At 40.1% G+C, this 12546-nt stretch overlaps 1 protein-coding gene across 1 annotated transcript; it reads left to right on the forward strand.

Annotated features, from left to right (window-relative positions):
- Positions 1-1923: 1923 nt before the first annotated feature.
- LOC136393165 (large ribosomal subunit protein eL43-like) lies at positions 1924-2321 on the forward strand. Its single transcript, XM_066365796.1, has one exon. It carries the CDS (start codon positions 1972-1974, stop codon positions 2284-2286), a length of 315 nt encoding a protein of 104 aa, XP_066221893.1. The 5' UTR covers positions 1924-1971; the 3' UTR covers positions 2287-2321.
- Positions 2322-12546: the final 10225 nt, after the last annotated feature.

Raw genomic sequence — 12546 nt, forward strand, 5'->3', positions numbered from 1 at the left:
AGGTACTAAAATTTTACTAACAGGAGATTAAGCTTTACAACAGAAGGTGTTCTCACTCAGAGTCAGATCATTGTGAGGGATTCTTCCCTGACCATCTTCCCCTATCCTTGACATCTGAACCTTTCCTATTTGGTGGTTAGGACACCAGAGGAGTGAAAACTTCAGGGAGAGAGGAACTGTGAGAGCAGCAGAGAGAATGTATAAAAGAGTGGCAAGGGAGAGTCACTCACTGACCACTGACACAGTGTCCCTATGGAGCACTCAGAGTTAAGGGATTGTGACTCACTCCCACAGTTAGAGCCTAGGAATTAGTTAACTAGTCTAGGGATGCCACTCACAATTTCTCACCACACTGTGAAAGTTGTACAGGAAGGGTTACATCACTATATGAGATGGATTACATCACTGCGTGAGATGGATTACGTCATTGTATGAGATAGATTACATCACTTGGACTTGAGTAAAGAACTGATTGTACAGTCTTCTGGGTTTTGGTGTGTCGATTTGAGGAAGTGGTAGGACATGATCCTCCTCACCATCCACAGGCACTTGTCTGACCAGTTCAGTGGGATGATGGATTGAGAACAGACCTGCCTTTGAGTCAAGCTACCACCAGGAAGACTTTGTCTTCTGAGCATTTCATCTACCCCATAGAAAGGATATATTTAATTTTTAAGACAATTGTATATTGTAATATTGTCCTGATTTTTCAGTTACTCATATCTGAATCCATCTCCCCACTCCCTTGAGAAATGTGTGAGAAATGTGCTGTGCACAATGTAAAGTAAATCAGTCTATGGCAATACATCTACTTGGACTCAGGCCAGGATGTCTCTCCAGATTTAAGGTGAACAAGGATAAATTAGTTTATAACATATTGAAATTATAGGATCCCATAATATGAAAACTCCAGTGATCAGAACATATCATTAGTTTAAAGCTTATGAAGATTTAAAATGTTGGATGGGCAGAAAAGAATTTAAATGATTGAATCTCATTATTTGTTTAACCTTAGGTAAAATGCCATTTCAAAACCACAACCTTTTAGTGTTATTAGACACTGTGGGCAGAAATTGGGAGCAATATGCCAGTCTACTTGACATAGATCTAGACCTCATTCTGAGAGATTTTGGGTTTGAAAAGTATTTTAGACAATTATCTTTCTGCTATTTGCTATTGTCACCTTGATTTAATCCACAAACTATATTATTCAAAATATAAAAATTTATCAGGGAAGAATGAGTTCATCAAACACAGGCACTATGTAGGACTCTAAAATCCTAAGACATACACATCATAGAGAAGTTGAAGAAAATTTGAGCTTAGTATCATGGAGCTGATGTCTTCCTTTATCCTGTTGTTTGTGACCTTGACTATTTTAGGCATGATGTAAACCTATGGAATCAAATCACTGGCATGTTTATTACTCTCCAGTCACATCTGGTAGTTATTAATACTACAGAGGTGGCAAGGACACTTTCAGCATACGGTGCCTCCTGTCAAGAGGAAATGGAAACTTTCCAGTAAGGTCCCTGGAACACTGGCAGCAAGCTTTGTTCTAAGTCTGTCTCATGGCACAGACCCCTCATGTGGGGATCTGAACTATTCACCTAAACTTAATGTACAGGAGTGAAAGATAACAGTGCTGGTATCTCTCATGTTGGTGGCAGAGAATACTACCCTTACTGCTACTGCTACTACCAGAAATGATCATGCAAACCATAGCAGTTACCCGGTACTGACATGTTCTCAGGGCCATTCTAAGCACTTTCTCTGCATTAACCAATTTAATCCTCACAACAATAGCTACCATTATTACCTCCTCTTACAGATGAGGCAGCTGAGGCGTGGAGACATCATCACACATCTGTGAAGTGGAGGAGCTTGGATAGGGGTTGGTGTTAAGGGGTGAATTAGACTGATAGTAAAAGTGAAGAAGAGCTCTTGGGTTCCGACATAGCTTGCGGCGACATGGCTAAACGCACCAAGAAGGTCAGAATCGTCGGTAAACACGGCACCTGTTATGGCGCCTCCCTCAGGAAGATGGTGAAGAAGATTGAAATCAGCCAGCACGCCAAGTACACTTGCTCCTTCTGCGGCAAAACCAAGATGAAGAGGCGGGCTGTGGGGATCTGGCACTATGGATCCTGCATGAAAACAGTCGCTGGTGGTGCCTGGACCTACAACACCACCTCTGCAGTCACAGTCAAGTCTGCCATCAGAAGACTGAAGGAATTGAAAGACCAGGAGGAAGGAGCTCTACCTTTGGAAACACTGCTAGCCTAAAATAAAATAAATGGGTTAATTTATGTAAAAAAATAAAAAAAATAAAAGTGAAGAAGATAAGATTTCTCTCTAAGGTGAAAAAAGCCATTTGGGAGAAAGCTGCTTCCTTTTTGAAGCCACTACTGACCCTGAGGAGAGGGAGCCATGCCAACCTCCCCACCCCAGCCCTGTGCAGCTGCCCGGGTTCTGCCCCAGCACCTGCAAAGGGGACCAGAAGAGGCTCGTGGGGCCACTGTCGAGACTCTTCTCTTCGATGCCATGCATCCCAGTATCTATAAGGTTTGAGCAGGAAGGGTGGCTGGGGATACGCTGAACTTCCCATTTACAGATTGGGCCCTGAAGCACCACACAGACTTACTGCTGGGTCACAGGGACACCTTTTCTTTGGTCCTAGGAAAGCAGACTTTTTTTTGGGTGGGGACGAGTTGGGAGGTGGAGCAGTTAACTGAGCAGGAATCCAGAGCTCAATTTATTAGTTTCTTTCTTTACCGCCTGTCCCTGACAGACAGGAATGACAAGAATAAAAGTTAGAGTAAAAGGGAGGAAGGAGATCCTACCAGATTTTATGGAGAAACATCTGAACAGGAAGGAGACTTTCAGGCGGGCTTATTTATAGCTCTGTGGGATATATGGATTTGTGTTTATGGGTAGGAGCATTCAGGAACTGTGAAGTTTAAATTCCTTTAATGTTCTTAGTAGGTGCCCAGGAGGGATTCATTATTTTGGTTTTCATATATATAGATGCTATTAGGAAAAGTCAGAAAATTCAGAAAATCTCATTTCCTCACAGAAATTCCTGCTGGCCCCTCTTCCTGAATGCTTCTCGCTTGGGTATTCTTTGGCACTCAAAGTTTTGGACATGGGATCATCACCATTATCTCAACCTTTTAGTGCAGGGGTCGGGAACCTATGGCTCAGGAGCCAGATGTGGCTCTTTTGATGGCTGCATCTGGCTCGCAGACAAATCTTTAATAAAAAAATAATAATAACGTTAAAAGTATAAAACATTCTCATGTATTACAATCCATTCATTTCCTACCGCTCATGTTCATGGTTGCGGGTGGCTAGAGCCAATCACAGCTGTCCTCTGGGACAAGACCAAATTTTTATTGGATAATGCCTAATGTACATGGGTCGTTGAATAGCTCTCACAGAATTACATTTTAAAATATGTGGCGTTCATGGCTCTCTCAGCCAAAATGGTTCCTGACCCCTGCTTTATTTTTTTTTAATTAATTAATTTTTTTTAATAAGATGGTATCTAAGTATTTTATCTTTATTCATTTTTAGAAAGGAGAGAGAGAGAGAGAGCTAGAGAGAGAGAGACAGAAACAGAGAGAGAGAAGGGGGGAGGAGCTGGAAGCATCAACTCCCATATGTGCCTTGACCAGGCAAGCCCAGGGTTTCGAACCGGCAACCTCAGCATTTCCAGGTCGACGCTTTATCCACTGCGCCACCACAGGTCAGGCCTGACCTCTGCTTTAGTGTGACTGGGTCTCCACACAGGCCCGTGGGAGAGAAGCACCTTCCACTGCTGCCTGTGTTATCCTGGCCCTCTTGTTGTGCCCACAGAATCATTCCCCTTTCCACCTCCTAACTATGCTTCTGGGTACTCTATGGTAAGGGGGACTTTTTTCTCTTGAAAGGCACTATTATAGTGGAGAACTGTCCTGTCACTCTTTATCACTTTTAACAACTATAAAATCTCTTACACGATGTCTAGAGCTTCATAAACATATGTTGTGGCACTATTTTATCAGCCCTATAACAGTCAAGGTCACAGACAATGTGCCAGAGGAAGGAAGACAGTGAACATATTATAAATAGATGTGTAGCTTGAAAATGACCCTTTTTGGTGTGGGAGGACACTAATTGGCAATGGGAAGTCTCCAGGTATATGCCAAATGCTTGCTATGCTTAATCTAACGGGTGTCTTAGCATGTCAGAGGTTTAAACATTTATCATCGTTATTTCATGACACTGAAAAATGAATTAAAAGATAAAACTAGAGCAAAAGTGCAGTTGGGATAGTGAAAAGTTAGCATATGATACATAATTTTAATTTAGGAAATCTTAAGTGACACACGTAAGAACACTATACCTTACACTTTGTCATTCTGAACTTTTCATAGCATTGGGGACCATTTAGGCATTAAGTTGAAATACTAGTGCTGAATCCCATTTCCTTGCCTCTTGCTCTTTCATTCATTCTCAACAGGTATATTTTAACAATGAAATATCTAACAGGTATTTTGGTTTGTTACTTGGTTATCAAAAATGTCCCCAAGTCATTGGTTTAGACCTGCCAGTGTATGGGCTGGTGATTCGTGCTTAATAGACTTTTGAACTTCCAGCATCCAGGGAGAGAGAAAAGCACCAAAAAAATATCACCATCAACAGAGACAACACCAAAAATAATAACAATATCATTAATGGGTGTCCATACACATTAATACGAACGCTTTGAATACCCTCTTTAGGCAGGTATTAGAAGGGATCAAGAATTCAGGCAGTGAAGTTAGACTTTAGGTGATTTAATTAACTCCTCTCAGATTGCAACTTCTTTATCTGTAAAAGAGGAAGTATTATTATTACTTATAATAATTATTATTATTAATACCACCTTAACATTTTCCCCTGACAATTAAATGAATAATGCATGTAAGGCACTTAGAAGAGTGCCTATTTTTTAATTTAAAATATTTATTTTTAATTAATTAATTACTTGATTTTTTTGAATTTCTTTTTTTATTTTTAAAGACTTTATTTATTTTAGAAAGAAGAGAGAGAGAGAGTGAGAGAGAGAGAGAGAGACAGAGAGAGACAGAGAGAGAAGGGGGAGGAAGAAGAAGCATCAACTCCCATATGTGCCTTGACCAGGCAAGCCCAGGGTTTCAAACTAGCGACCTCAGCATTCCAGGTCAACGCTTTATCCACTGCGCCACCACAGGTCAGGCTATTTTTAATTTATTGTATTGACCTGGTTTCAAGTGTCCCACTCAATATAATACCCTCTACACACCACATTGTGCCCCCCACACCCCATGCAAAGTCTCTTTCCACCCCATTCTACCCCATTTGTCCCCTCCCCCTACCTTCACTCCCCTTTCCCTCTGGGAATTGCTACCCTGTTGTCTCTATCTGTGTGTTATGAATATATAATTTGTCTGATCTCTTCATCTTTAATCCCATCCCCTCTTCCACTCTCTCTCTGACAGCTGTCCCTCTGTTCCCTGTGACCCTACCTCTGTTTTTATTTTGTTCCTCAGTTTATTGTGTTCCTTAGATTCCACATATAAGTGAGATTATATGGCATTTGTCTTTCCCTGCCTGGTTTATGTCACTTAGCATAATAATCTCCAGGTCCACCCATGTCATTGCAAAAGGTAAGATTTTCTTCTTTTTTATGACCACATAGTATTCCATTGTGCATATGTCCTACAGCTTTTTTATCCACTTGTCCACTGATGGACGCTTGGACTGTTTCTAGATCTTGACTATTGTAAACAATGCTGCAGTGAACATGGTGGTGCATATCTTCTTTTGAATTACTGTTTTGGGATTCTTGTTATTATCATTATCCCCATTTTTCAGATGAAGAAGTGTAGGCTCAGAGATTCAAAAAGCTGGGAAATGGAAGGCAGGACTCAAACAAAGAGGCATCTGACTCCCACCCCCATGCTGGTCATCAGCAGCCCACCTTTATGCTGCATTAGGGAATGCTGCTTTGTGGGAAAGGAGGGTTTGGGAAAGAGGCTCAGCCTTTGGCCAGGAATCTAACTCTAACTTTGGAAGTGACAGGGACATAGGAGAAAGCAGTTATTAATAGTTGGGGACTCAGATGCTGCCTCTAATTTGACACGCTTGTCCATGCTGCATTCTGCCTTCTTCCAATGGAGTAGTCCTTTTCATTGTCATGATTGCCCATCTCCAGAAAAATGTTTAATTAGGTTATTCAACCAGGTCCACTGTCTCTGAACATACTGTATTCCCCACATAACTAGAAGGAGGGAATAGGGATAACCTACCAGTCAGACCTTCCATCTACCCCACCCTGTTATGTTATGTAGACCTGGATGCTTGGCTTGTCTGCACAGCCTGAGTCAGTCTGCATAGTTTCATTTGTAGCATCTTGCAGGAAAAGCAAAATAAGGGCTATTCTTGAATGAGTCACAATATGTGGAAACACAAAAGGTATAAACAGTTACTCTGGTCTTCTATCAATTCAGTTCCTTTTCTGCTAAAGAGTAGAATTTGTACTGGACAACTCCCTACCTCTTGCAAAAATTTGAGAGGAGAGATGCTGTTTGAGATTGGAGATTTCTTTGTGTGACATCTGATAAACCTTGATTTTGCACTCTTGTCTTTTTAAGTGTTTTTAGAAAAAACATTTCTGAAGTCTAATATGATAAGGATTGGTGAAATCAGCCTTCACTGGCATGTAGTCACTTTTCCCTCTGGGTTTCCATCTTGGGGAATCTTTCTTGTATTAGATTTAGTTGTTGGCATGTTCACTGCCCTCTGTTGGAGCATAGTCCTCTTGCAGGCAAGGACAAGGCTTCCTTTTCTTTGCTTGTGCCACACCTGGTACAGAACACTGCTCAGCAAGCATCAGCACAGGTAGAGCTAGTGAATCACTGTGTACTAATTTGGGTGGGACCTTCTTGCTAGCCACTGACTTGACAAATGAGTGAAAAGGTGAAGGGAGCTCATAGATAGGAGTCAGAAATAATTTTAGTGAGTTGGGTGCCTTTGGAAGTCACTAATTGACACCAGCATAGGCTGAGAAGAAAAGGGAGAGAGAAGAAAGATGCAGAAGAAGTGACCTGAAGATAAAAAAGAGGCCAGGATAGGGAACCTATTTAACATCACCAGTTATTTCCCCCAGTTCCCATTCTCTGTCTTAGAGACATTGTGCTCTACCATTATCCCAACTACAAACATCTTTCCTTATTTTTCTTTAAAGCTTAATTAAGATAATGGATTTCATTGGGTTCTCAAATTAGAATGAGGTGGGGGCTGAAACTATTTAGACAGTGAAAAGTATGTCACAACTTTTTTTTTTTTCATTGAGCCAGGTCAAACGTTCTGTCATTAGCAGGTGAGTGGAGATGGTACATCTGAATATCTGAAATCCCAGGCTCAGGACAACTGATAGTGATGACTGGGAGAGGAAGTGCAGGAGGGAGGGTCAACTGTGTAATTAGGGATAATTGTGCAACAGGTCACACATTGGTGTGGGGGAATTAAACATATGTAGTTCAGAGTGAGGCTAGGGTAGACCTACTGCACAGGTAAACATAAGTCTCACAGTGATTTCAGCAGTCAGGCTCTTGTCTGTGCATTGCTTTGAAAGAAATGGCTTTCCAGTTTCTGTTTACATAAACCCTTTTTCCTTCTTTAATTCTCCTTTGATGTCTTCCTGGACTAATAGAAAGAAAGGAGGCAAATAAGATGTAAGGGAATATTTGGCTATAAAAATAATAAGCTATTTCCTAAAGGTAGGCACCATAGTGAGAACCTGAAGTACTTTCAAGAATGAAAAATACTAGAATACATTCATGATACTTTTAGTATACTTTTCTATAAAGTTAAGGTAGTTTTTAACCAATCATCATGACAGGTTGTATTGGGCCTTCTAAACCCTATATTAACAAAATAACATTTCAAAGGGTTCTGCAGAATTTGTGTGGACTGGTTAAGGACCATGTTTTTCTAGTGATTCCTCCAGAAAAGGAGGCACAGGAGAGAAGGAAACATAATGGGCAGTGAGTAAAAGGAAATGTTTTTAAAGAAGTGAGACACTGATTGCAATGGATAGATTTGATTTCTGTTGTAAAGGAGAACACAGGAGCTTCTTACTCCCAAGGATGGATGCAGTTCAGCTGGCTTATTTTGCATACACATGGTGATAGTCAGTTTGAGTCCACTGCCAGCATTTCAGTGTTGACTCCATTCCTGGACCGTGGGGATGGTGAGCAATGCAGATTCCCCTCCTGTTCCCAGTGTGTTCCATCTGTGACACTTTCTGTCATTTAGTTTCCAACCTGAAATAGTTTTATTTACTCTAAAGTAAAATGGTGCTGTGTTGCCAGTGACAGGCTCTGTGCTCCATCATCACAAAAAATGCTGTCAGCATAGCATTATAGAATAAAATGCTAACAGGTGGAAGTCAGATAAAGCAAGCCAGCAGCATGCACAGATGGCAGTGTGCAACCTTAACTTTATTCTACTTCAGGCATACTTTGTATATCCGCACTCTTACTATGTGGCACAAAGCTACAATATGTTAGGCTCTTTTGGCCCATCCTTGTGGGAGAGGCAATGTTAGAATTTCATTTTAGTGTTTTGGTTTCAGCATTTTTTTTCACCCTCCCAAAAAATCTACTACCCATTTAGCTAATGAGTAATACAATAGGTATTAAAGCTTAGTGAATTGGTCCAAATGCTCAATTCAATTTATGTTTATTGACTCTTCTTATAGTGTTACTATACTGGGGCTATAAAGGTGATAAAAGCATAGTTCCTGACCTCCCCAAGCTTATAAGTTAGCCAAGAGAGACAAAGATAGCATGAGCTCAGGTTGAGATACTTTCTATGCTTCATAATATTTTTAGAAGAAACAAATCAAGTACTACATTTCTTGAACAGTACTAACAATCCATTTTGGCAAGAAATATGGAGATGAAAAGTCAAATGGTTCAGTAGGAGGATGGGGGAAATTTGATGAGGGTACTGTGTTAGAATTATAGGAAAGTGATGGGAATTTTTTCCATTCAATTTTTTTATGTCGCAAAATTCCAGACTTATGGAAATGTTAGAAAAATAGCACAATAAATAGCTATACCCTATACATGGATTGTCAATAGTTAACATTTTGTCACATTCATTTGTACTTATGGCAGACCTCATGATATTTTTCCCCTTGGTTGTTTAATAGGCATGATCACACCCTTAAAAGGAATAATATAATTCCATAATATTCTCTAATACTGAATTCATATTCTAATTTTTCTAATGGTATATCTTTTATAATTTTTTTCCTCCCCAATTCATGATTCTCTTTTTATTTATTGATTTTTAGAGAGAGAGGAGAGAGAGGAGAGAAAGAGAATTAGATGGGGAAGAGTGGGAAGCATCAACTGATAGTTGCTTCTCATATGTGCTTTGACCAGGCAAGCCTGGGGTTTTGAACTGGTGACCTCAGCATTCCAGGTTGATGCTGTATCCTCTGTGCCACCATAGGTCAGGCCCCCAATTCATTCTTTTTTTTATTCAGTGAGAGGGCGGGAGGCAGAGACAGACTCCAGCATGCACCCCGACCAGGATCCACCCATCAAGCCCACTAGGGAGCAGTGCTCTGTCCATCTGGGACATTGCTCCATAGCTCAGCAACCGAACTCTTCTTAGTGCCTGAGGCAGAGGCCATGGAGCCATCCTCAGTGCCCGCAACCAACTTGCTGGAACCGCTCGAGCCATGGCTGCAGGAGGGGAAGAGAGAGAGAGAGATAAGCTAGAGGGGTGGAGAAGCAGATGATTGCTTCTCTTGAGTGCCCTGAGCAGAAATCGAATTTGGGACATCCACAAGCCAGGCTGATACTCTACCAACTGGCCAGGGCCCCAAATCATGATTTGATCAATGTTTACACATTTCATTGAGTTGCTTCTCTTAGTCTCTTTAGATTCATATTTTTGTTTTACTTTGCTTCATGATACTGAATCTTTGAAGAGTTTAGGCTGATTATATTGACAAATATATTGAATTTTTCTGATAATATTTTCATGAATAGATTTAGGTTAAACATTTTTGGGAAAATCCAGCAGATAGATGTTGTTATAGTATAACAGCTTTAAAGCTATGCTTCATGGACTTCACAGGGTTATGTGTATATAATCTTTCTGTGTTCTACTGGGGAGTGGGTTTTAGTTTTTATTAAATTTTCAAAGATTCAGTGAGCCTCCAAAAGTTAAGAAGTGGGGTGGAAGAGTTAGTCCTTATCAGCAAGAGGTTAACAGATTTAAATCTACATTTAAATCTTAGAGCTTCTTAATCCATTAGTTGTGTGCAATTTAAAACATAGTCTTTTTCTTGTAGGTTTTTAAAAAGTAATACTATACATGGTAGAACATTGAAATTATACGAAAATATTACAGAGCTAAGTGTGCTTCTGACTAGAATTCTCCAGGTAGCTCCCTGTCCTTGGCAAGAGTAATCTGCATTGTTAGTTTCTTGAGTATAGTAGTCCCCCTCTTAGCCACAGTTTTACTTTCTGCAGTTGCAGTTACCCATGGTCAATTATGGTCCGAAAATATTAAGTAGAAAATTCCAGAAGTAATTCATAAATTTTAAATCGCATGCTGTTCTGAGTAGCATGATGAAATCTCTTGCGTCCCATTCTGTCCCAGATGTGAATCACTCTTTTTCCAGCATATCCATCCTGTGTACGCCACCCTTCTGTTAGTCACTTGGTGGCTGTCTGGGTTATCAGGTCAACTGTCTAGGTATCTTGGTGTTGTGTTCATGTAACTTTTATTTTACCTAATAATGGCCCCCAAGCACAAGAGTAACAATGTTGGCAATTTGGATATGCCAAAGATGATACGTAAACTTTGTCATATGTATATGAAAAACATGGTATATATAGGGTTTAGTATTGTCTGTGGTTTCAGGCATCCACTGGGGGTCTTGGAACATATGCCCCTAGAATAAAGAGGGACAACTATATTCCTCTCGGTAGTGTATGTACATGTAAGTATATATGTGGATAAGTGTACCTTTATTTAATTATTTTGCACAAATGGGAGAATTTTACAGAAGAGGTATGCTATAATGGCAAAACAAAAATATTAAGAAAGCAAAACAAAGAAACTAAAACAAGAGAGAATCAGTGTTGGTAACCTCACATTCAAATCTACTCAACCAGTGCAGTGCATTGAGCAGGAGATGGACACACCAGCTTCTATTTCTTCAGCTGAACTCAATCTCAGTGTGTGCATGGCTCTGAGCTGGGGGGGGGGGGAGGGTAGTTTTTTATTTGACTGTTGTAAGAACACTTAACATGAGATCTACCCTCTTAGAATTTATTGTTTTGAAATTTATTTATTGAATTTGCCAATAGGAGTGGAGAGAAAGAGAGAGAGAGGAACATCAATTTGTTCTTGAATGTGCCCCAACCGGGGATCAAACTGGCAACCTCTGCGCTTTTGAATGACGCCCTACCCAACTGAGCTATCCAGCCAGGGCTCCCCTCTTAGAATTTGAAGTGCATAGTACAACACTGTGAACTATAGGTCCAGTGTTGGCACAGCAGATCTCTAGAACTTGGTCATCTGACATTACTGAAACTTCATACCTGCTCATTAGCAACTCCTCTTTCTCCCTCTTTCCTGCCCTGGTAACAACCATTCTATTCGTTGCTTCTATGAATTTGACTATTTTAGAAACCTCCTACAGGTGTAATTGTGCAGTGTTTGTACCTCTGTGACCAGCTTGTTTCACTTAATATACTGCCCTCAAGGTCCCTACATGTTGTCTCTCTTTGCAGAATTTCCTTCTCTTTTACTGAAGAAGAGAGGCTAGCTTTTAAAGACTGTATGTATTACACATTGCTCCTAAATGGAAGCCAGCTCCATCTGATGAGCAATTGAATAACTAGAAAGGCCTTCCAATGCCAAAAGCAATGCCAGCTCTGTGCAACATCTACTGAGAAAGGATGTGTGGGCCTCCAAACTGGCATCGCTCTCAGAGATCTCCAAGGGCATTTGATCTGTGTGCAATTCTGGCCTTAAATGCTGACTTGAACCCCATAAGGTGGGCTCCACTGCTCCTTGTTCAGCTGTGTGCTTTTTAAAAAGTTAACAGGATCTCTTGATTGTTCCATGTTAGCTCATAGAGAACTACTTTATTCTTTTAAATAGCTGCATAATATTCCATTACATAAATGTACAAGCCTGTTCTCTATCAATGAATATTTAGATTGCTTTTAGACTTTTTTACTATTATAATGCTGCAAGGAATGATCTGTCTTTTTGTAATAATACATTTTGAGGATTTTGTATGACCAAGTGACCATAGGAGAACTTTTGCTATATTTATTTGAAAATATGGGCTTTGTTTTGTTTTCTTGTTACTTTTTTAAATGTTTATTTTTTAATGATATAATTTACATTGAGCATTTCGGAAACTACAATTACAATGATTTCAAAGTGCAATACCTGGGTTCAACAAATATCCTCTATAATTAATTACCTTCAATTGAT

Source organism: Saccopteryx leptura, chromosome 2 (genome assembly GCF_036850995.1).
Source record: "Saccopteryx leptura isolate mSacLep1 chromosome 2, mSacLep1_pri_phased_curated, whole genome shotgun sequence".
In the NCBI taxonomy this organism is placed as follows: Eukaryota; Metazoa; Chordata; class Mammalia; order Chiroptera; family Emballonuridae; genus Saccopteryx; species Saccopteryx leptura.